Source organism: Desmodus rotundus, chromosome 4, assembly GCF_022682495.2.
Source record: "Desmodus rotundus isolate HL8 chromosome 4, HLdesRot8A.1, whole genome shotgun sequence".
NCBI lineage: Eukaryota > Metazoa > Chordata > Mammalia > Chiroptera > Phyllostomidae > Desmodus > Desmodus rotundus.
The window spans coordinates 125,867,474-125,893,371 of NC_071390.1; the positions used below are offsets into that span (position 1 = coordinate 125,867,474).

Here is a 25,898-nt window from a genome sequence, read left to right on the forward strand (position 1 = left end):
AAATTTCTCGATTTTTCTCTAAAGAGTAAGAAAACAAACCATATTAATTTCTCCTTAGATTTGAACTTGTAGATTAGGAATTACAGATGTAATAATCTACTGAAGACTCATAGTGAAATTTTTATGATCTTGTGTGTCTTCTGATTTAGAGAAAGGAAGCATTGGATGTTAAAATAAACATAATATAGGAAAAATTGCCAATAGAATGCAGAGACATAAGAGACATAAATGAAAACATCAGTTTATATAAAAACAATAATTGTTCTCCATTCTTTTTGGTTTTGTTTTATTGGCTAATATCACATTTTTCAAACCTTTAGTTTACAGAATATAAATTCATTACAATATATATATGACATTAAATGTAAATAACACTTATTGGGGGTATTTTTAGACATATGATCAAGTTATAGGAAAAATTTACATTAGATTAAGATAAATTCCAAATTCAATCATTTTGTAGAAAGTGAAAAAAATCAGGAAGAAAAGAATAGGTATAATTATGTCCCTGAATTTATTTATTTTTTTAGTTCTTTCTCCCATGATTTTCCAAGTTTATACATATACTAAATGTATTATGAAATGGGAAAAAACTAGCATAAAAAATTGGAATGTTTGCTTATTTTTAATGAACTTCTAACTTAAACTGTGTTTTCCTACATCATTCCCATAGATGACAGCTTTGTGTAATATTTGTAAAAAGAAGGAGAAGAAAAAGAAAAAAACAAAATAAAAAGATAATACCATGAAAAAAATCCTTCACCTTTTTATATTGAGATCTCAATAATCATGTGAACCTGACCATAACCTTTCATATGACTTCTTCTCTACCAGTCTAAAACAAGAAAAGTTGAGAAATACTGAGAAGAAAACATTTAATCTCTAATACAGGGTCCAGCACAAGTAACCCCTGCTTGCGTATGGTTGGTAAGGTAATAGTATGGGTGTAATGATTTATAATTTTAATTTGAACATTTCACCTAAAATGTCATGTGGTGGGCTTGAGTGTGATATTGTTATTTTACAGAATTACATGCTTATGATTTTGTAATAAAACGGGGGCATTATTTGTCCTGGCCCTGACTGTTAGGAAAACCTTTCTTAGATCTCAGTTCGTAATTTCAGTGTAGACCCCTTCATTTGCTGCTCATAGTGCACATCAAATTTCTCATTCAGGGCTACCGTGAAGTGATTCTTCCAGTCTCCTGCAATTCCTGTAACAAAAGCACAAAAACAGTAAATATTGTGTCTTCAAGCCAGAGTCATAAAGTTTTCTAATATTCATCACTTTCATTAACACCTATACAAATTTTATACCTGTAACCCTCAATTATAGTAATAAAATATATACCACAAATAATATACATATTTGAGCTTGCAAAGAAGGACTTGTTGTATATTGTTAAAACAACAATACACAGCAAATATCTTTCTCTGACTCTTCCCCTAATGCTATTTCATTGAACTTTTTTCTCCAATTTCTTCTCAAATGTTGGGGTTTCCTCCTAAGTTGAGATCCACATTTTACCCACGTCCATCTTCATGCTGATAACACTCACATCCAGATTTATATTTCCATATCCATCTGCCTGTATAATATTGCCACCTGTGTTCCATACAAGTACCCTAAATTCAACTAGTTCAAACATTAATTCATTTCGTCCCTACCAAACTGAGTTCTCTTTTCCATAATAAGATTAACGGCAATACCAGGAACCCAAGGCATAAATTAGGAAGTTGTCCCTTCAATCCTACATCTAACTTTTTATTCATACTCAGACTTTTTCCACACTCATTGCCTTTTCTCTAATTCTGCTGCCACCGACAGAAATGCCTCAGCGGTTCTCTCCCGGGTTATGACAGTAGTCTAGCAGGCCCTTTGCTTTTGCTTTCTGTCACATCCATCCTTCTCCTGGCAGAAGGAGGTCACCCTGTGTTTTAAATCAGTCAGTAGTTCACTTTCCACCTTAGCTCAAGAAGCTCTAAATGTTCCCAGTGAAATAATCTCAAAAGTAAATAATAGAAAATATTGGGCTGGCTGAAAATTTCATTTGTCTTTTTTCTGTAAGATGGTTCTAGTAGTGCTTATTTATTTTAACTTCATTCAAAACAATTTTGTTTGTATTATGACAGCTGTCATATCAGAGTGCATTAAAAAAACAACAAAATTGGTGAATTTTTATGTAGTCATTTTAACATTGAACATAGAAGAAAATATGCAACATTTTTGGCATTGGATGCCTATTTCAAGAAAGGTAAAAATGCAATTGAAACATAAAAACTGATTTGTGTAGTGCATGCAGAAGGTCCTTGTGACTTATTGAACGTGTCAAAAGTGGTCTGCAAAGTTTCATGCTGGAGACTTCTCACTGCATGATGCTCCACAGTCAGATAGACCAGTCAAAGTTGATAGTGATCAAATCCAGACATTAATCGAGAACAATCAATGTTCTACCCTGTGGGATATAGACGACACACTCAAAATATCCAACTCAATAAAGGTATTGGTGAAAATGAGAAAAATGTGTCTCATGGAAAAAATTAAAAGGACATTTTGGCTAACTCAGTATGTGCTCTGGGTAGGGTCTGAGGGTATAGCAGTAAGTAGCCCTTTATAAGAATGATAATTAAAGTCCAGGATTTTATCTTAAAAAATATATGGATATTATGGGAAAGAAGACAGATAATCTGAGAAATGGATCAATACAATATAATCTGCATGTTAACTCTCTTTCCTGGGGCTCCCTGTTTTCACCCAGTGGCAGGTTTATTATTCCTATTATTTAAAAAATTCCCTGGCCTTCTCACTGACAATTTAGTTTAAAGAGCATGATTTTCTCTAGTCTGCTTCTGCCACAAAAATACCCCAACTTTTTTTCACATATCAGTAAGACTAGATATCCCCGTATTCTGTATATCCCCCATGTCTTTGGGTTTATAAACTGAGTACATCTCATCAGATCATGCCTCCTCTCAATAGAAAGTCACTTCATTTTTGAAATTTTGATATTTTTGCTAAGCAGAGCCATATTTGTGCTAGGGGTTTTGAAGCTTAGTCTTTTTTAAAACAATTTTATTGTGGTATATTGATATATAAAGACCTGTACAGCACTGGCTGGTGTGGCTCAGTGGATTGAGCTCCAGACTGTGAAGCAAGACCTGTACATATTTATGTACATAATATTGGATGAGTTTGGACATTTGCCATGTAGTCTTGAAAAATGTCTGCCACTTGGTCAAGGAAAAGCTGACTAATTGTTCTAAACTTGTTTCTTCATCTCAAAATGAAATAATAATAGAAGCTCTCTCCTGATTCTCTAATAAAAACTTAAAGATAATTAGTACTTTGAATTTATATTTATTTATACAATGTACATGGTGCAGCACCAAGGCACACAAGCCTAGTAGATGGTAGGCTAGCTGAGCATGGTACAATTGCTGGGGCTGAGGCTGCAGTGGCTGCTGGTCATTCTTAGCATAATATGCTACATACACTAAATAATCAACAATTACAACTTATTAGTAGAAGTATTAGTAATATTTTATGTCTCTGAGGAACTCTTAAAACACAATGAAGAGATTCTTCAAATGTGAAACAACTCTGAAGCAAACAAGCTGAGTCCACAGGCATGGATAGGCCTCAATGGGTGTTTGCTTACAACTATTTCAACTTGTGATTTCCTGTAGCAACAGAGGCAAATCACGTGACCGACTCACCCTTTCTCATGAAGGGAGATATTTTTTGGTTCATGATGCAGTCTGGTAGTGTTGTGTAATTGGTAGATGGGTTGTTTCTCATCTCCTGGAATGAGGTATGTTGTACAATCTTGTCCACGAGCTCCTCTGCAGGCTTCCTTCCCAGAAATTGTATCAGTTTTATCACCTCTCTTTTGATGTCCTAGAAATAAAAAAATAGTTTGAAGACTCAAATACTAAAATTGAATACATTACTATTTGGATTAAAAGAAGAAAGAGAGGGAAAAAAGCCTTTCTTTGCCCCCCCCTCACCACTACACACTGATATTGGAATTAGGCCTCTAATGAGGAAAAATACTTCTTATAGAAGTGGTATATTTTAAATTTCTCTAAACACAATTTTTATCAGCCATAAAATGGACATAAAATATATTTTACACCATATAATTTCTTACATACAATATACGAAATACCACTTTATTATACCATACACAAAAATAAATGCAAATGGATGAATTCCTTAACTGTAAGACCTGAAACCATAAAACTTCAAGGAGAAAACATAGGCAGGGAACAGTCTAGCAGTGGCCAGGGGGGAGTGGGGTGGGGACAGTGGGAAGAGGGGATTGCAGGAACTATTATGAAGGACACATGGACCAAATCGGGGGGGATGGTGGGGGTGGGGGAGGGAGGTGGGTCCAGCTGGGGTGGGGGGGAGGGAAGGGAAGAAAAGGCATACAACTGTAATTGAATAACAATAAAAATTGAAAAAAAAAACATAGGCAGTAAACTCTTTGACACTGGTCTTAGCAATATATTTTTGGATATATATATATATGTGTATGTGTGTGTCTGTTCCATTATATATGTATTTATATAATGACTGGCAGATGCAATAAAAGCAAACAATAAACAAATGGGACTATGTCAGACTAGAAAGCTTCTGCACAGTGAAGGGAATCATCAAATAAAAAAGAAAGGACAACATGCTGAATGGGAGAAGATATTTGTCAATGATATATCCTATAAAGGGTTAATATCCATAACATATAAGGAACTCATACAACTCAACATCAGAAAACTATCTGATTAAAAAATAAGCAGAGAGCATGAATACACATTTCCCCATAGAAGACGTACAGATGGCCAAGAGACATAAAAAGATGCTAAACATCATTAAGCACTAGAAAAATACAAATCAAAACCACAATGAGATATCACCCCACATAATAGTTATAGTCGGAATAGTTATTATGAAAAAGTCAATGAATAGCAAGGGTTGGCATGGATGTGGCAAAAAGAGAACCCTCTTGCATTGTTGGTGGGAATGTAAATGAGTGCAGCCACTAAGAAAAACTGTATAGATGTTGCTCAAAAAATTAAAAATGTAACTACCATACAACCTATCAATTCTACTTCTGAGTATTTATCTAAAGAAAATAAAAACACTAATTCACAAAGATATGATTGTTGTAGCATTATTTACAATAACCAAGCTATGGATGCAACCTGAGAGTTCACTAACAAATGAAAGGATAAAGAGGATGTAATATATAACCCCCCACACATATATGAAGATGATGTGATATGTGATATATATATGTATGAAGGTGTGGTGTGTATATATGAAGATGTGATATACGTATATACATATATGCATATATATGGTCTGTCCAGAAGGTATCCAGTCATGAAAAAATAGTATGTGGTATGAAAAATGGAGACATTTATTGAAGAAGATGCAAGATACAAGAAATATTGTACATAGGACAATGACACCTCAGTCCCCTTCAAAGTAGGTACCTTGGGACTTCACACTGTTCTCCCAATTGCCATCTGCTGCCCCATCCTATTTTCCTGAATCTCATCAACAGTCTGAAATCCCTTCCCTCTCAAAGGTGATTCTAGTTTGGGGCAAAGCCAGAAATTGCAGGTGCCACATCTGGGCTGTAAAAGGGCTGAGTCACCTGGATGATTTGATGTTTCACCAAAAAACTCTGCATGAGATGTGATGCATGAGCTGTTGTAGTGATGAAGTTGCCAATCATCAGTTTCCCATAGCTGCAGCCTTCTGAATCATTCAAGTGTTTCCATGGAGGAATGTCAAGCTTAACAAAAAAGTTGATGCAGACTTGTTTCTCCACAATGATCTTGCTCGGTTGCTTGGTCATTTTGAATGTGACGGCCACACAGTACACATGCTCACTCAATGACGTTTACAGCCCCCACTGACTAGCACAGTGAAGTCACCACTGTTCACACATGCACATTCCAGTCCACTCTCCTTGGCTGCCAGGTTACATCGATGTCACGCAAACCATTCTCGTTATATTAACAATGGCTGGACTTTTTCTGGACAGACCTCTTATATAATGGACCTCGTATATAATATACACCAGCCATAATTTTTCAAGAGTATATATCTACTAGTGGAATTTCTGGGTCTTCGTCTATGTTCATATTTTGTAGAACATAGTGTAGATAGTGACAAGTTGTTTCCACAGTGTTTGTGTCTTTTCACACTACTATCGGGAGTGTGTTACTTCTCACTGATCCGAATCCTAACATTTATTATTGTCAAATTTTTCAATTGTTGTCAGTATGGTGGGTATGGAATAACAACTCACGGTAGTTTTTATGTGGTATTATCCCGATCATTGATGAAGCTAGAAAAAAACTAGAGTATAAGGAAATTTTGAGGCCACCGGACTTGTATATTGCTATTCTGAGCATTCTCTTCACTCTCTCCTTCTGAAAGTTGGAATTGATACACGTGGAACCTTATCATGCTAGCTGACATATCCATTACTTTAAAGAAAAGTATTCTATTTATTTCAATGTGGTAAATTTTATAGAATTAACTCAGCTACACTTTCCACATTACTAATTCATGATTTACGTATGTCTGACATTATTTAAACTATCTCTTAATGATTAATTTAAACTGATTATTTTAGAAATTCTATTTTGGCTCTGGCTAGGTAGTTCAGTTGGTTCAAGTGTCATCCCAATACATCAAGGTTGTGGGGTTCAATCTTATTAACAGCACATACAAGAGTCAACTAATAAATGCATACATAAGTGGAACAACAAATTGATGTTTATTTTTCTCGTTTTCTCTCTCTCTCCCCTCATCCTCCATCTAAAATAAATTTAAAATATTTTTAAAATAAAGAAAAGAAATTCTATTTTGCTATTTTTCCAATCTGACTTGTTAATTTTAGTAACCTCTTGCTTCTTTGTAAAATTTATAATTTCTTCTTTTATTTCACTAAAAATTATGCATAGTTATTTAAAAACCCTTATCTAATAATTCTAGCATCTATAGATTTGGAGACCAGCTGACTGTTCTTGTTTGTTGTGATTTCTTGTGTGTATATATCTATGTATGTTGTTGTTTTGTTTTATAAAGTCAAGTTCTTTCTTTTAAAGAAATTTTATTGTTATTCAATTACAGTTGTCTGTCTTTTTGCCCCATCCCTCCACCCCACACCCCAGCCAAACCCACCTCCCACCCCCATTTTCACCCTCCCCCTTGATTTTGTCCATGTGTCCTTTATAGTAGTTCCTGTAATCCCCTCTCCCCACTCTCCCCTCCCCAATCCCTTCTGGTTATTGTTAGATTGCTCTCAACGTCAATGTCTCTGGTTATATTTTGCTTGCTTTTTTCTTTTGTTGATTATGTTCCAGTTAAAGGTGAGATCATATGGTATTTGCCTCTCACCACCTGGTTCATTTCACTTTCTTTCAAATTTTGTTTTTGGTAATATTTTGAGACTTTGGTTTAAACATATTCATTCACAGATTTTTATTCACTAACTTTAAATCTGTGCTAAAGTTTCTGGACAACTGTAATTTTTGGAGGTAGCTTAACCATTCATTTAAAGGCAGGTTTTTGTATCTAGGGTGTTGCTAAATGATAACATTTTAGAAATTACTAAAATATAACATTATAAATATTATAAAAATGTAAGTTGCTCATCTGTTTTCAGCTTCTTACCTCCTTCATGTCTTCATAGAAAAGAAATAGCACACGTGGATTCTTTCTCATTTCCCACCAAGATTTTGCATGTTCATACCAGGGACCATAAGGAACTAAAATTAGAGAAAAAACATAAGAGCATAGTATCATCTTTATATAGTTTTAGAATGAGTGTTCAAACAACAGTAGCAACAAATTAATATAAATAAATGATCACAGAATGAAAACTAGAGATCAGTCTCACATATTAAGCAAATTTTTCTGCAGCAAGGAGGCAAAATATGTTGAATGATTCATATACAGAAACATATTCTCAATTTTCATCATTATGACACGGTTTATGTCACAGAGAAAAAGTGTGTGTGTATGTATGTAAAATTGGGTTGTTGGTGAAAGGAGATGAGTTACTGGAACTATGTTACTAATGTTCTTATAATAAGAATTCAGCCCAGGTCTTAAATTTGCCATTTACAAACTGGCTCTGGCAACTGAAGCTAGTAACTATACAATTATTTATTCTACTACTTGCAGTTAGATGATAAGAGCTGTTCTTTTAAGGACCTGTAGTGTCATTCTCACTCTAAGAGAATTAGAAGACTTTGGAGATGATGTGATAGGACCAAATTCTGTCTCTTCCTTTCTCTTCCCTTATCTTCTCTGACACATATCCAAGTGTTCACCCAACAAAAGCTGACAGAATGATATCAGAATGTGTGAGTCAAAGTATTCTGTTTTGCATTAAATCATTGCATATTTCTTGTTCTTTTACTCTACTGGTGATATTTTCTTTACAGAGGAAATTATATGATGGTACTTATAATGATTTTATTCATTTGTTTTGTGGAGGTACAACTTTATCTTTCTCTTCCTTACAGTGTGGGTTTTCATGATCTTGAGGCATATATTTTATTTATTATGCATTAGCATAAAGTTTCTCAAAATATACCAACAGACATAAAATGCATATATCCTACTTTTATTGAGTCAATATTAGCTTCTATGGAAATAACAGTGGTATTGTTATCATTTTCCTTACAATTATTACAGGATCAGGATGGCCTTCAGTTAATACTAGAATCTCCCAAACTCTTTCTTCCTCAAATCTACATACTCAATTGCTTTAGTCTGGAGTTAAATAAAAAGGCAAAATTTTCCAGAATTTCTGCTCAAGTAATTCTAGTACTGTTCTGAGAAATCTAATTGAATCATTCAGACTGTACACTGGGTAGAATGAGTAAAAACTTCAGATTTCTTTGTAAAGTCTGCCCCCGTGTAGCACCTAAAATTTTCCTTAGAAACAAATGGGCAATCGCTCTCTTCTATTCCCTTTCCCCTCTTGTTCAATAGAGTTGTAATAACATGCTGCAAAATAATTTTCGAATAATAAAAAAAGACAGGAGAAAAAAATTTGACACTGAGTCTCAATCTTAAAGAGAAAAATTGGTACCTCCAAGCCCTATATATATATATTTATTTTTAGGCATTGAACTGAGCTGTCTATATTCTACAATTTGCCATCCACACCTCGAAACCCTATGCTTGCTCTAAAGCTCAAGGGCACCTAGAACTTCTGGTTTTTTTTTTTAATTAAGGAATGGGGAAGATAACAGACCAGGAAAGGCAACAGAAAATTTTGTTCAGAAATGTCATTTGTCTTGTATCATTTACATTGAAAGAATTCAAAGAAAGGAAGCTGTTCCTACCTTGTCCCTCCATGAATTTCTCCACAAACTCTGTAAAAGTTCCAGGATCTGGATGACCAGCTACCATTCGAAAGAAATAATAATAAGAAACAGCCACATCCTTGGCATTCCGGCAAAGATAGATCATCTGAGAAGGTAAAATCAAATCCAAAATCACCTTATTATTTTCAAATGTAGTTTCATTAAGATTTTAAAAGAAAGCATTTGAGTTTTCAACTATAAACATGATACATATGCATTTTAGAAAGTATGTAAAATTATAAAAAAGCAAAGCCCTTCAATAGCCTGAGATGACAGCATCTTTTGCAGTGTTGTTCAATGTTTGTTTTAACTTTTCATTTTCATGGTATTTTTCACATAATACTTCATTTGAGTGTCACAATTCCATTGTTATAAATTGGGCCAGATAAATTATTATCCTCAATATAAGTAAAGTAACTAAACTGAAGCTGAGTCACAATGCAACACTGTGAATAAATCAATGAGAGCAAATGATTTGGTAAATCACTCAGTAATAAAGTCCTCTGATCTTTCTACTCTACCATTTGTTCTGTATACTAAAAAAGAAAAAAAAAAAAAGGCCTGCTGTTTTCTCACTCATGATCTTTAGAAAACAACTATATTTATGAGGGTCACATTAACCTCAATGAAAATATAATCTCCACCAACATCTTGTTGAATTTCTATCTTACATATGGAGGAAATACCAGCAAATTAATAATCAGGAGCCTTGCTTTTCATAGCTAGTTCTGGCACTAAGAAGCTCTATCATCCTTTCATTTTGGACCTAAAGCACCAATCATTTTGGACCTAAATTGTTATCCACAAACAAGTGAGTTGGTTCAGATCTCTGTAGTCTCCTCTAGGTCTGATATGCAATGCTACAGGAAAAGATCTGCAAAAGCAAATTCCATATCCCCGTGGCCTTCCACTTGCGCCCTCAGTCACCCGAGCAATGCCATCAGGGAAGAAAGACTGCTCTTCACTTGTCCACTATTTAAGGGATATAATTAAGCTCACTAACTTGTCTTACTCAAGTCTCCATATTTTCAAACAATTCCAAGGAAATCTATTTTATTCTAAGAACTATGGATCTCATTTTAAGATCCCACCATAAAAACTTTAATTACTACAGAAAAAAAAGTAAATTATTTTTCTTATCAAAGCTATTATTAGCCTTATTGAAATTTTCCAATTTTATTTACAACTCTCCCTAGTTCTTTTTGCCTATTAGTTGAGTGGAACTCTTCGCCACTCTATCCATGAATTTCCTTCAGACTTTTCACCCCTTTACTTTCTTCATGCTGTTACCTCTGTCTTGAATATTCTCTGCATCTCATACTATCCATATTTAAAGCTTAGCTCCATGTCTTCCATGAAGTTTTTTACTTTCCCAGATGGTGGTGGGGAGCACAAAATTAATCCCTCTCCCCCCAAGCTTTCATTTTGGCAGATCCTGTTCTATAACCCAAACTTTTTACTACACATGCTCTTGCAACCTTCTTGGAAACGCTAGCTCTTTCCTGAAGCTATGATTTTCACTGCAGCTTCCTCTAGAGTCAAAGTTACTTTACCATAGTTCACTTGGGACCATAATTCATCTTAAAAGTACCACACTTGAAAGACCCCTGTTTTTATGACACTCAATACATAATTCTCCTAGCTGATGCCATTTTTATGTTAATATTGTTTACTATGAGTGTTTGGTTTCCTTTTAAATTGGGTTGACTTTATTTTTAAATACTTTAAAATTATAGTTGACATTGAATATTATATTACTGTCAGGTGTACAGTATAGTGTTTAAACATTTATATAACCTACAAAAGTGATCCCCCAACAAATCTTGCACCCACCTGACACGATACATAGTTATTATAATATTATTGACTATATTCCCTATGCTGTGCTTAACATCTCCATGACTTGTAACTGCCAATTTGTACTTCTTAATCCCTTCTGTCTTTTCACCCAGTCCCTCAACCCCCCTCCCACCTGGCAACTCATCAGGCTGACTAACTCTGAAGACTGGCTGTGACTATAGCTGACAAGCTGCTGTGTGTGGGCTGACCTCACAGAGCAGAGAGTTTGCTTTATCTGGGCTCTGAAGCTTTTCTAGTCCACCCTTTTGAGTGTGTCATTTGTGGGGTTAATCAGGTGGTGCTCTGGTGTGGTCTGAAGCTGGCCACCAGATGTGTTGGTTTGGAGGCTTTATAAGAGGGGCTTAAGTGCAGTCCAAGATCAACCATTGCCTGTGTCTGGCCTGGGGCCACCAGGTAGGGAGCTACAAAGTGATCTGCAGTTGGTAGCTGCTTGTGCTGGGCTTGGAAGCATCTGGGAGAAGTTTTGCTGGGATCCGACACTGGTGGCCCCTAGTGCCAGGCTTAGGGCCCCTTAGCAAAGAAGTCCAGGGCCTCCAGAGGCAAGCCGCTGTATGCTTGGGGTTTGTGGACCTTTGACAGATTTTAGGAAATTCTGCAGCATAGGCCCAGGCTGACCACCTGTGTGGATTAGACTCTGAAAAGAGCTTCAGTCTGAATTTTGTAGAGCAGAGTCTCAGAAAATCACCAGGCATGGGCTAGATCAGTGTTAGAAAGATTAACGGGATTCAGATTCTGCACCCTGCAGGCTGGATCTGGGAGGGGCTCAAGAAGATACAATGGCACCTGCCACCAGCGGACGCCATTCTAAGCTTGTGGTCATTTTCTTGATTTCATGAAAGATTTTAATACCTGCCTCTTAGTATTACTCTCCATTTCAAATCTGGTTATCATTCTGTGTAATGTTAGTATCTGTCCGTCTGATCCTCTAGGTTCTTGTATTCATTGATCATTACCTATTTTACCTCAGCCAACCAATGTTATAATCAGGTTGTGATTCTTGTCAGTACCTTAAAAGTTTAACTTCTGGAGCCTTATCCTGCAGTATCATGTTTTCTTCAAGAAAGTCCTGATTCTCCCTTTTCCTTATCAGTTATTTCCAATATACCTTTCCTGCAACCACTCCGAGGCCGCAATTCTATTGCCCTTAATTGCCTATTATTTATTATGCCTGTTTCTTCCTTTTTCTTTTTTATCACTTATAATTTCTGGTCTACACCTCTACACACAGTTTTACTAATCATCTCAATTCTTCTGTCTCCTTGTCTTCCAGTGAATCATCCTGGAAGTATTCAGAACATAAATCCATTTAACTATTTCTTACTCTTTGATGATCTTTGATATGATAAGCAGTTTTGTGAAGTTTTAGGAAACCATTCTAAAAGAACGGTATCTATTTCCATTTGAAAAGTAAATGTGGCAACATCAAGGTTACAATCCATTCTTCAAAGGAAAAAAAGTGACTTGGTCAAATCTTGAAAAAATGGTAATGACATCTCTCCTAGAAAATATACTGAGAGAGAACGAATGACTTTAGTGTAGTGCATGTGGTGTATCTAGGATTGCTTATTTTTAAAAAAGCAAGCAAACAAGCAAGCAACATTGGGATCTACAGAAGTTTGGACCATGAATCTCCAGAAGTTCAAATACACCATGTAACATCAGAGTACCAAGTAGAAATGTTTCATGACTGTGATAAGTCCCTCTTTTTGTTAGTAATGACAGCATATAGTATTTTAGTATGTCATATATATAGTAAGGGTCATAGTGTGCCTTTAAAAAAGCTAGAAAGATCTTGAAGAACAGCCTCAGTGGTTTAAGAATTAATGTTATGCTCATACTTTGGGGTTACTCATGTGATTCTTTCTTAAAAAAACTGATCATGTTAGTCAGCAAGTTGATATGTCTATAACTCCTCATTATTATTAAAGAGACTCCAAACTTCTTAACTTGACTTTAATGTTTGTTGTAATCAAGCCCTAGCTTATCTTCCTTCACTCATCCAATAGATATGTACACTCAACTTTCCAGCCAAACTCATTGTAAATCCCCCGTCATTCCCTCTGGGAATGTACAGACTAACTGCTATGCATTCTGAAAACATCAGCTGAGATGTTACTTGCCCCCCACGGATGTCTTCCCTACCCTCAGTGTCTAGGCTAGAATTCTTTGCATACCTGACCTATGACAATGCATTCTCTATTTGCTTGCCCTTTTATCACAATGAACTGTGTGTCCATGAAGGTAAGGACTGCATATGACTTAATTGTTGTATTGCTGGCACATGATAGACAGTAAGTAATTATCATGATATTTGTCTGGTTTCTCCTTGTCTAGTTCATGTGCTTGCCGAGCACAAAAGTTTGTAAAAGGAGCACATTCAATACAGTTAGTAAAAGCAACAAATACGAAAGTAGCTACCATTGATCGTTTACTATATGCTAGGCACTATGTTGTGCAGTTTAAAAACATTATTTCATTTAATCCTTAGAAGAGGAACATGCTATTATTATCCTTCTTTTACTGATGAGGAAACTGTGGCTTAGAGAATTTACTTGGGGTTTTTTGTTTGTTTTCAGAATCACCTCTAAAGTTGACATTGGAATCTAGACTGTGACTATGCTGATTATAATCTACATTTATCAAATGTTTACAGATGCAATGAAATGTTAACAAACAAGTGTGTATACAACACAGTTATGACTTGAACATTCTAAAATGTCTTTGACTTGGATAAAGTTTTGAGGATATTTGGCTCTGGTTACCTTACAGTTCTTTTCCCAAAATGAGGCTGGAAGAAGCTTCACTGACAAATGAGTCTTCACTATTCTAGGAGATGTCATCTCTTTTAATTGTTTTACTCCTGATTTATAAAAAATAAAGGTTAGACAACTTCAAAAATTATAAACATTTACATGGATCTTATATATATTTTAAAAATAAAAGTAGTTTTAAGATTCTCTTTTAATAATGATATTGTAATTAACATATTCACATGAACTATGACAGAATTTTAGATAGAAGAAATTATAAGGAAAAAGATCAAATAAAATTTCATCACTTTGGCAAAATCATTATTAACATTTGGATAAACAGCTTTCTATATAAATATATTCATATGTCCAGATTCACAGCTATCAAATACCATAACATACCTAAAACTTTTAGTATTTTCTAATTATCCTTCTCCTCAATATATTATACTGATATTGCAATGTCAAGAAACATATGATATCCTTACAATTTTGATTATTTTTAGTGTCAATATAACACTTCTAAATATTCTTTTCTTAACTTACATTTATGGTGTTTCTATTTTTTACAATATTAAAATAATGTAATAAATGTACTTTTGCATAAATCCTTAAAAATTTATGGATATTTTTCTAGTGTTCAAAGCATTATCATGTTTAGTCCATAGAGAGATAAATTCTCACTTAACGCTAGGCTCTACTGAAGACATATAAGAGCTATCCTTATTCACTCTTTTCCAGGCATATGCTATACCATAAACTTCATCAAGATTTTAAATTAAATGTATATGCTTTACTACGTAGAAGACATAATACTAATTGCCACTCTCAATTACAGTCTCTTTCCTTATATCATCTACATCCACACTTTAATATATATATATAAAATAGCTATTAAAATCAATATAAATATTACCATTCATCATCTCGTCTTTTCTGCATTCCAGGAAAGGTATTCGATTAAAAATGACGTCTTTTTTGCACTTTTCCACATCACCCTCTTTATATATCATGTCTACAATTTCACTCACCCAAGTTGTGCCTGTGAAAATTAAACAAACCTGAGACTCCCACTGACCATGCTGGGCTGGTGATAGAAGTGATGCATTTATAGCTGGATAAAGTAGGATGTTACCAATGTAATATTTGAAAGGCATCAGAATAGCCCCAGACCCAAAAATAGCCTTGATAAATATGGGTGAATATTATAGTAAAACATACCTGTGGTAGGAGTCCCAGTTTGTCCATGAAAAATTGTGACATTGTGCAAGCTGATAACAGTTTGGGTCTGAATATTTACATTTAAAAAGTCAGGAGACTTGAATAATAGATGATACACTCAAGCATGCTTTCAGACACAAAGTTTACTGATAGCTTTTTATGCCTCAAGTTGAGTATTTCGTTCAGAGGATATAGAAAAGAATAAATCTGGCCCTTGCCCTGTGGTGATCAAAGGCCCTTTGAAGAGTTAGAAATAATAATTACAATACTTTTTTCCTTAAGATGTTATGATACCAGCAGGCATGGGGATTAAAAGGACTGCAAAAGAGGAACATTTAGTTCAGCATGACATTGCTGCTGTGATGTTTCAACAAGAAATGCCCTTAAGAGAACATAATAATTGAGCTTAGCCTTAACAAATTACTGGCATAAATTCACCAGTTTTGTGAGGTAGGGAAGGGTTTTAAGTAGAAGAACTTAAGTAGAAGAACTTATTATTTTAAAAAAATAATCAAAGGTCAAATACTTTAGAATAATATAGTTGTGAGGAAAAGAATTGAAAATAGATTGTAAGGCCTAAATCAAAGAAGCTACCTAAAGAGCTGGGGGAAATGAGGCGATAGAGGCAAGCAGGCAGCAAGCATAAAATGCCCTGCAGAGTTGTTTTCTGAAAGTTTTAAAAGGCATTGGCATACATTAAGTAAGAGAATGAGATTATCAGCGGTGTGTTTTGGAAGAAGTCCTCTAGTGGCAGAGTAAATAGAACAATGGAGTGAGGGGTCAACAAGGAGAGGCAAGAGACCTGGACGAGACTGACTGTGAGACACATCTACAAGACATGAGAGACAAAACATTTCGACTGAATGTAGGCGATGAAGAAGCAAGGAGTGAATGTGGAATAGCTCTCAAGCTTCCTCTTCAGGTAACTGGTGTTACACTGACACAGATCCTGACAAGGAAGTGGAGGAAGAGCAATGTTAGAGAGTCCGAAGAGCAGAGAGTCAGAAGGGCCAAAGACATACTTAGTGTTCGACATATTTAAATGCTAAATGGAAAAACAAGATAGAGAAGTCTGAATTGGACCCTCCTAATTTCTGAAGGTCTATGATTATGAGTTCAGAACTATAACAGTTGTGCTAACCTCAGAAAAAAGATGTTGTTTAAATATGAAATTTTGGGGATGAACTTACAGAAAAGCTGGTTAGCCGACAAAGAGGTGTTTTTTTTTTAATCTGCTAAAATTGGTTATACTTTGTCTATGCAACAATGACAATAATGACATCAGATAAACATAGTTAGTAGTCTTAAATTTTAGTTATGGCGCTATACTTATCCATCTACAGTACATAATTTTCTAATGTGGCCAAAAATACCCATTTTCCCCTTTTATTTTTAACTATCAACAAACTTGATATTTCTAGAACATTCCACTCAACAGCAGAATATTATCAAGTGTACATTCATCACCTAGAGTATATTCTGAACTGTTAAACAAGGTTCAGTAAATGTAAGAGAGTTGAAACCATACAGAATATATTCTTTAACCATAATGGAATTAAATTAAAAATCAATTTAAAAAATCTGAAAATTAGACAATAAACTACTAAATCATACAAAAGTTGAAGAAAAAAATCACAAAGTAATTAAATACATGTTTACCTACCTGTGCAAATGATTACACATTTATAGTTTTATATACCATATTTTATAAATAAATACACATGTACATGCATTTAAAATTGAAAGTTTCATATATGTTTGAGTTTATTTTACACAAATGGAATCAGAATAGTTAAATGCAATTGATTTCTATAGGATAAACGGAATAGTTATATTGCAGGTCAGTGGAATGGGAAGTGCTCCCCATAAGGAATTTAATTCCCAAGGGGAACACAATATCACAAAAATATAAATGCAATGCATTTATGTTACTCTTTAAGCTTTTTATGAAGATAGTAGCTTGATAATGGGCAATTTATTTATAGAATGAAGTTTACTGAACTCTTGGTTGTGAATTTTCTTAGGGGATGAAGAACATTCTAATCAGTTCAGGGTGTATGAAGGGGAATCATAAGAGAAGCACTGGAAAGGTCTCAGCTTTGTGAGAGGCAGCCAGATGTTGGCATGAAGGGTTGCCTTTTTCTGCTTCCATGCTGGTCAGAGAATGTCATGAAAGGGATAATAAACATACGGAATAAATTACAGGAAAAGGCAATTGGAGGAGAGTACAGATGAGCTCAAGAGACAGCTGGACTTGTTTCTGGAGAAAAAGAATTGATGACTATTACGGGGAAGCAGGAGGTTTGTGTTAGCCTGCATGGGTATATTTTCTTTTGCATAATTTTTACAGATCTTCTATTTTACATTTTATATATTTTTAAATCTCTATTTTAAGGAATATCCTCCCAAATCATGCTGGGTTTTTTGTTTGTTTGTTTGTTTTTACAAACAGTTTTTTTCAACTTTATTTTCCATGAGGCCCCATAAGCTTAGGCACGGGGCACCAAGAACTAGGTATATCTTGTAGTTTATTTGGTAAACTGTGCTGATACTGACTACAGCTTTTATTCACTAATGTAACCTTTCTCTTACCTGTGATCATTGAGAATTCAGCTTTACCTGCTCACTTCTCCTCAACTTCTATCTTTCCAATCATGATCATGGCTAAATTTCATAATGTTTGACAAATTATGTTGAATATTTATGATTCTTCCTAACTCCTTTTGAATTTTACCTTGAAGTATTTTCAAATTTTCTGGGGCAATTCTGTAATATAAACAATATACTCTTATTACACTTTAAAAGGGAAGTTATGAGTTGTCTCCTATTCCTCATGTTTTTAAAACATTTTTTTATCTCTCAATGACAGTTGACATACAATATCATATTAGTTTCAGGTGTACAATCACATGATTAGACATTTACATAACTCACAAAATGATCACCCCAATAAATCTAGTGCCCATCTGACATCATATATAGTTATTAAAATATTATTGACTATATTCCCTATGCTGTACTTTATATTCCCATGAATATTCTGTAACTACCAGTTTGTCCTTCTTAATCCCTCACCTTTTTCACTCATTTGCCAAACTCCCACCCATCTGGCAACTGTCATGATATTCCCTAAATCGGACTCTGTTTTTGTTCTGTTTGTTCATTTATTTTGCTTTTTAAATTCCACACGCAAGTGAAATCATATGGCATTTGTTTTTCTCTCACTTATTTCATTCAGCACAGTACCATCTAGATTGATCCATGTTTTTGCAGATGGCAAGATTTTATTCTTTTTTATGGCTGAGACATATTCCATTGCATGTATGCACCACTTTTTCTCTATCCATTAATCTATTGATGGACACTTAGGTTGCTTCTCTATCTTGGTTATTGTAAATAATGTTGCAATGAATGTATGGATATATATGTCTTTTCCATTTAGTGTTTTCGATTTATTCAGATAAATACCCAGAAGTGGAATTTGATGAGTACTTCTGTGTCTTTTGTTATAGCCTCTATTTTAAAATCTAATTTTGTCTGATATAAGTATTGCTACCCCAGTTTGTTTGTTTGTTTGTTTGTTTCTACTTTCATGAAATATCTCTTTCCATCCTTTTACTTTGCTGATACTGACTCTTTTGGCTGTGAAGACTGGCCGCAACTGCCATAAAGGATCTGCTGTGCAAGGGCCAACCCCACGGAGAAGAACTCACTTCAGCAGGGCTAAGGTACCTGCTGAGTCCATCCCCTGAGGGTGTTGCTCATGGAAGTGGTAGGTGGTTCTTCAGCTTGGTCTGAAGCTGTGCATCTTGTCCACCACGTGTGCTGACTCTGGGCCTTCCCAGCAGGTGCAGACTAAGGTCAGCCCCTGCCTGTGCCCTGCCTATGGCCACCTGGCATAGGCTACAAAGCAATCTGCAGAAGGCTGCTGGGCTCGAAGCTTCCCTGCAGAAACCAAGTTGCCAAGCAAAGGTGGCTGTTGTTTGTGCTAGGCCTGGGACCACTTAGCAAGAGTATAGGATATGTAGAGGCTTGTTTGAGAGATTTTATGAAAGTCCATAGCATGAGCCAAGAGAAGCTATTTGTATAGAAAAGCTACTGAAAATGCTTGGGTGGGCCCCAAGGTGGGTACAATGGGGTCTCAACGAATCACCAAGGTGGGGCAAACAGTGTGAGCCAGGTTGACGAAAACTCAGATATGGCACCCAATCACCAGCTCTGTGTGGAGAGGCTCAGCAAAGGAACAATGGCCTCTGCCAGCACTTTTGACTAGGAGAAAGCTACTCCTCTAGCTTTTGCCCTGTTGCCAGTTATTCTCAGTATGTCCAAGGCATCTTTTGATCTGCTGCCCCAGTACTGGAGCTCAGAAGAAGTGAGTCTGAGTTGATCTGTGCATGGGCTTTTTAAGATGAACACCTGGGACTCTAAAAGTACTCTGTCTCACTCATCCATAGTCTCCACTGGTTTTTACAGCAAGAAGTTATGGGAATTTCAACTCCTGTCAGTGGAACCCTGGTCTGGGGCACACGGTGTGAGGCTGGGACCCGTCCTTTTCACAGAGGACCTCTGCAACCAAGATATCTTCTTATTTTTTAAGTACCACTTCGTGGGTGTGGGACCAGCTGGTTTTGTGTCTCCACCCCTCCTACCAGTCTCCATGTGGCTTTTTCTTTATATCCTTATTTACACAACTTCTGTTCAGCTGGATTTCAGGTGGTTCTGAATGACGGTTGTTCTGCAGTTTAGTTGTAATTTTGATGTGATTGTGGGAGGTTCCAAGTACCACTTTTATATACCATCATCTTGCCAGAAGCTAGTACCCATTTTTAATGGTATTACTCAATTTATAGGTATAGATTATTATGATCTTAGAATAGAGCTATCAATGCCACTTTTTCTGTCTCTACAAAAACTACTCTATCTGTCTTTATTTCATATAGAGAGTGAGTGTGGAAGGAGTGAACAGCTTAATATTTACCATTCAAGGTGGGTCTGCCATTCCTAGGAGAAAAGGGAACAGCTTAGATATAACAAGGAGACTTACCAGATTTGGGATAGGTGACAATGACAATGTCATCTGGTCTTGCCTGGAATGCCTCTACATCATCCCAATATTTGACAAAATCTTTATACATTAAAATTCCATGGACTCTACCAAAGAATTCAGAATCATCACATTTGGAAGAATCCATTATAGAGTGGTACACTGAAAGACAAATAAGGCATGTTTTCCACTTTGTAAGTACTTTATAATGTTTTAACAGTAATAATAGCTCTGTGTATTGAGGTTCTCTTGCCCATCCAGCATTTTTTAGCTGTTGAGCATATTGGCTAAATGTGTATTTAAGGAGTATATAACATAGTCTCAGTGCTTTAAGAGTTTCTAATCCTTTTCAGAAGATAAGTCTAACATATGAAAAATAAGAAAATACAAGCCATTATAAAGTAAAATGTTTAAAACTATATAAAATATGTGGTACATTGGTATTATCATGTTTATATGTAATATTTATATATAATACATTCCATAATGAATGAAAACAATGGAGCCTTCAATTTCTCTTTCAAAATTGCTGGGCATATAAAAAGACTAAGAGGTTAAAAAATACAACAATATTTTGGCAAATAATCACTTTGATTAATCACATCTACATTAAATAACAATGAACTGATGGACATCTTTGATAGCTATTGCAAGTTCTCCAAGACAGAGTTCCCTTAGTTCCTGAACATTTTTTATTTAGTGAAGAAGTTCAAATGCTTGGTGAGTATATTTTTAAAACAGATGAAATTAATGAGTGTGGGAGGTGGGGGTGGGTGGGGTGTAGGAGAGTGGTGGGGACAAAATGGGGACAACTGTAGTTGAACAACAATAAAATAAATAAATAAAATTGGAAGAATTATATCTTTTTAAAAAAAAGAAAAAAAGAAATTGGTGTTTGTTTTTTCACGAGTAAGTAGGTTTAGCATCCACTTTCTACAGTTTGGTCTTGTAAACCAAAGTGAGGTCTGTTTTCCAGTCAGTGAAAGAAAGAAATGAACCATGTTCTAAAGAGCTACTAAAAAACTATGTGGGTTACAACTAAGTAACTGTAAAAAACTGTAAATGGCATTACATAATAAATATCTTTTTGGAAAAAAATAAACAAAAAAGATGACATTAATAACACTGACGTGATTCTTGAGGGTATAGACGGTTCCTCTGTGACCTTTGACCTTACCTTTACCTTTCTGTCTCACTTAATCATTACTGTAGTAGTGGACACTCCCACTGAGTGATATGTCTGAAAATTATAAGGTTAAACCAGATGGTTATCATTTAATAACTCATCTCCTGATCCCATGACAACCCATTTCATGTTCAGGGTCAGTCACAGTTTTTAAGTAAATTTTCTTTCATTGGTTTTCAACTTCTTTCACTACCATTTTGCCCACAGATTTCTCCATTTTCAGTTTTTTACTTAGCATCTCAACTAATTTTATCCTTCTTTGACATTAGTGTTTCTAGATCTCTATTTAATTCATTTTTGTTCCAAAAGCTGCCTGGTAGGTTGTTATACACCCATAGATTTGTAGCCGCTGTAGCTTTTATTGTGTTTGTCAGAGAGTTTGTATCACAACAGGAGGCAGTCGTTCTCTTGGCCACCTAATATGTTCCTCTTCAAGGAGAGTCCTAATCCAGGAGAAACACATTGCAAAGAGAAATGAAATTAGCAGATACTGTAACAAATGAGTTAACCCCTAAGGAAGGAATATCTGATGGTAAAATTTTAGAAAAATAAGGGTCCTACAAATCAAACCAAATAATTAGACCATTGACTTATGCTGTATGCTTTTTCTGGTACATTTGTAGGCTGCACATTACAGATGGAAACTTTCAGATGTTGCCTCCTAACCTTTGCTCACCAGCATCTGACACTAAATCCCATTGATTCTATCTTTGTTATTTTCCTCTTTTCCTATTGTTTGGTCACTACCCTAGTCAGGAACCTCTCCAACTATTGATTTAATATATATAAATAGCCTTCCCATTGGCCTTCCTGTAAAAAGTTCATATATCCTCTTTCTGTAACTACCAGAGGGATGAAAATGAATGTTATTTATTTATGTTGTGTCAGACTTAAAAGGTTTTATTTTAAAATCATATTTATAAGTCACAGTTTCTATGTAAAAACAGACATCATTATTAAGTTTTGTTTGTCCTGCACAAGACTCCTTGAAGATGGAACCATATTTGCCTTACACAAAGAAGGATAAATATGTACATATTTATGCATACTTGTAAATGTGTATATAAATATATTATTTTATATGATTGTTGAAAAAATGAAATATTAGAGAAAAGAGGAAGTGTTCTCTTTATTCTACTCTTAAGAAAAAATCACTCCTAGTAGTATTGCAGTTATGCTTCCAAATATATATTAGAACATACTTATGTATATATTTTCTATTGTATTATATTTTACTTTTATTTGTAATCTATTTAAATTCTTTTGAAAATATTTTATTTATTTATTTTTAGAGATGGGGAAGGGAGAGAGAAAGAGGGGAGAGAGACATCAATGTGTGGTTGCCTTTCACACACCCCTACTGGGGACCTGGCCCACAACCCAGGCATGTGCCCTGACTGGGAATCAAAGTGACAACAGTTTGGTTAGCAGGCAGGCACTCAATCCACTGAGCCACACCATCCAGGGCTTGTAATCTATTTGTTCACTGATCTATATAATGTGAACACATGTTGGTGTTGATATGTAAGTTCTGTTTTTATTCTTATAAATGACACATAGTAGTCCATAGTATGGATGTAACATAGATGATACAATTCTTTATTGATGGAAATTCCTATTTTTCCCAATTTTTTGAAGTAGTACTTTAATGAATGTCTTTGAGCATCTATATTTTTACACTTATCTTTGTGGTGATATTGGGAATGCCAAAATAAAAGTTATGCATGTGCAAAGTATTGATAAATATTATTAACGAATCACTGAAATATTGTACAAATTTGCACGGTATATGAAATTTCCTATTTTCTCACATCCTCACCAACACTGGAAATTATTTGTTATAATCTTTCAATTACAACCTATAATTGAATATATATTTTTAAATCTGTATTTTATAGATGTTTTGTAATTTTTCATATTTTCACATTTTGTAAGTTTATTGGTTATTTTAATCATTTTGATCCATTTTTCCCATCAGAATTAATGCTTTTTCCTGATTTATAGTTAGTAATTTATTATTGATTTGTATATCAAAGATATGTTTTTTTCTACTTTTGTAATATTGTTGCATAGCATTTTATTGTGCATATAATCAAGTGTGTTAAATGTTTGCCTTATGATTGGTATGGTTACTAAGTATTTAAAGGTGCACATATAATGAAAAACACATATGTGTTAAAAGTTTACACATTTATATTAATTTAGATGATTAATGTGCACATAGTAGAGGAAATAGTTAAGAATATGAGTTCTAAAGTAGACCACCTTGGTTTAAATCTTAGCTTTGTTAATTGAAATGCTGTGATCCTGGCAAAGTAACTTGACTGTGCTCCATTTTCTCATCTACAAATTGAGGATGTTAATAATTATACTTGCCTAAACAATTATTGGTAATTCAATTAAAGTATAATCCTGGCCGATTATAAATGTTTAATAAGTATGAGCTTTTATTTTTATTATGGCACATCTATATGATAAAGTAGAAGAACTAGACACTTGGACCCTCTCAGTAATAGTACACATTACGTAGTAATATCTGTTCAAAGCAAGGAAAGTATGTGTCGTCAAAAAATTCCTAAGAATCTACACAGAAAGTTAGCTGAAGAAAATCAGAGTCAGTGATCTGTTTCTACTGGAGGAGGTAAATACTATAAATGTCTAATATGAATTTTGTCCCTGTTTGCTTGTCTAAAGTTCTCTGGTACAACCTGCTATGACATTCATTCCATTGGGGCCCCAGATTGCACAACAGAAGAGAGACACAATGTAAGAGGTTTTCTTTTGTTTGTTTTTAACCAGATAATGGCTTAACATGTGTTTGGTAAACCACAAAACAACACTACTCATGGCCGTTCCTACCAAAAGCGGGGGAAAAAACAGTCCATAAGGGTAAACTCAACTCTCTCAAAACCTCCCTCTCAGATATACCAGATGTAATCTCACCAAAATTGATATTTTATTAGAACCAGTCTTGTTAATAAATCAGCTTGTTCTCCAAACCTTCCCTTGTTCTCAGAAAATAGACCTTTCACTGGAAGAAGTGTGTATAAAAGGCCACGCTTGCCCTGCCTACTAATTTGTTTATTCATGTGAACAACTTTCTTGGTGTTCTGCCAAATGTGAAAGAATTGGCTTATAGTCAGCTGGGAGTAGCTGATTTATCACTGAAGAGTTGTCTGACTTCTGGCGGCCCCTTTGTGATCAATTCTGGACTCAGGATTAAACTAAGTGGCGTATAATAAAATCTCTTTCTTTGTTTAACTACTTTTGGTAAATTATCTCATATCACAATGTATGGACACACCTTCTAGCTAATCTGTTCTTTCTCAAAAGATATGTTTTAATTAGAAATGGTCAGTTTTATTTTGTAAGTGAGCATGTAGGTTACTGTTGTCTAGAAACACCAGCAAAAAAAATAAAAAAGTTAAAACTCTAATTCATAAATTCAATTGAATTCGGAAAAAGATTTTTTTCTTCTTTCTCTCTCGTTTCTTGTTTCCTGCTTCTTTTTTTCTTCCTTTTTTTGGCTTCCCCTTCTCCATCCCCCAATCTGCCTTTCATTCAGCAAATACTCTCTGTGTGAGTGCCTACTTCACCCCCTGGAACAGTGTGAAGCGCTGGGATACTGTGGTGAGTACATGCATAGGACTCAGTCAGTCCTCACTGTCTCAGACTTACCTATTTTTAGGTAAAATGTCTGAAAGCAGAGAACATCCTTTGTACATAATTCTATCCCAGGCCTCAGCACTGTGTCACAAAGTAGATGCTCAAAAATATTTATTAAACTTAATTGTTAATTCAAGTCTCTCTGGTTTCTTTAGTTTTTATTAAAGACTCCTAGATAAAAATAGGTGCCATCCTGCCGATGATCTACCTGTCAGTACTTGCCCAAACGTTTGTACTCCTGCTGTATTTATCTGATGTCTCTTTCTTAACAGTAACAGTAATGTTTGCAGCACCCATGGTACTAACAGACTTTTTCAGGTATATTTCACACAAGTAAACACCAGACTAGAAGTCAGTCTTCACTGTGTTTCTACCCCGCTTGCTTTATTTCTTCATAAGTAAAATGGAGAATATATCTAGTGAGCAGGTCTTACAAAGTAACTATCATACTGTCACTTATGTTAAAGCTCTTACAACAGAAAAGCACTACATAAATGCAAGATGCTATTTTTATTGACACACAGGATTTAAAAAGACTTTAAATGCTTTACATTACAAAGTGACTAAAGTATTGATAAAGACTTTATTCTTTCTATATTTCTTTTTTAACAGCTTTATAATAATATTAAAAATACAACCTGTCCAGATGATCCTGTGAAGGAAACTGGGTGATTCAGTGTAGTTTTCCTCAAATCCCCACTCAGGTTTTAAGCGGCAAAAAAAGATGAGTTGTGTGTGCATCTGGAATGTTTCTGAGGAGCTTTTATTC

At 35.0% G+C, this 25,898-nt stretch overlaps 1 protein-coding gene across 1 annotated transcript; it reads right to left on the minus strand.

Moving 5' to 3' along the window:
* Positions 1-269: 269 nt before the first annotated feature.
* LOC112320054 (sulfotransferase 1E1) lies at positions 270-25,898 on the minus strand. Its single transcript, XM_024577437.4, has 8 exons — positions 25,768-25,898; positions 20,278-20,439; positions 14,929-15,054; positions 14,025-14,122; positions 9,382-9,508; positions 7,697-7,791; positions 3,718-3,898; positions 270-1,214 (listed from the first exon to the last, which is right to left on the minus strand). Exons 1-8 carry the CDS (start codon positions 25,868-25,870, stop codon positions 1,102-1,104), a joined length of 1,005 nt encoding a protein of 334 aa, XP_024433205.2. The 5' UTR covers positions 25,871-25,898; the 3' UTR covers positions 270-1,101.

Bases quoted from the DNA above. Each gene is read 5' to 3' on its own strand.
- LOC112320054 (XM_024577437.4), bottom strand. From the start codon at position 25,870: ATGCACACACAACTCATCTTTTTTTGCCGCTTAAAACCTGAGTGGGGA. The intron at 3,899-7,696 runs GTAAGAAGCTGA...TTTTATTTCTAG, and splicing joins TCTATGAAGACATGAAGGAG to GACATCAAAAGAGAGGTGAT. The intron at 1,215-3,717 runs GTGAGTCGGTCA...CTTTTGTTACAG, and splicing joins ATCTCCCTTCATGAGAAAGG to GAATTGCAGGAGACTGGAAG.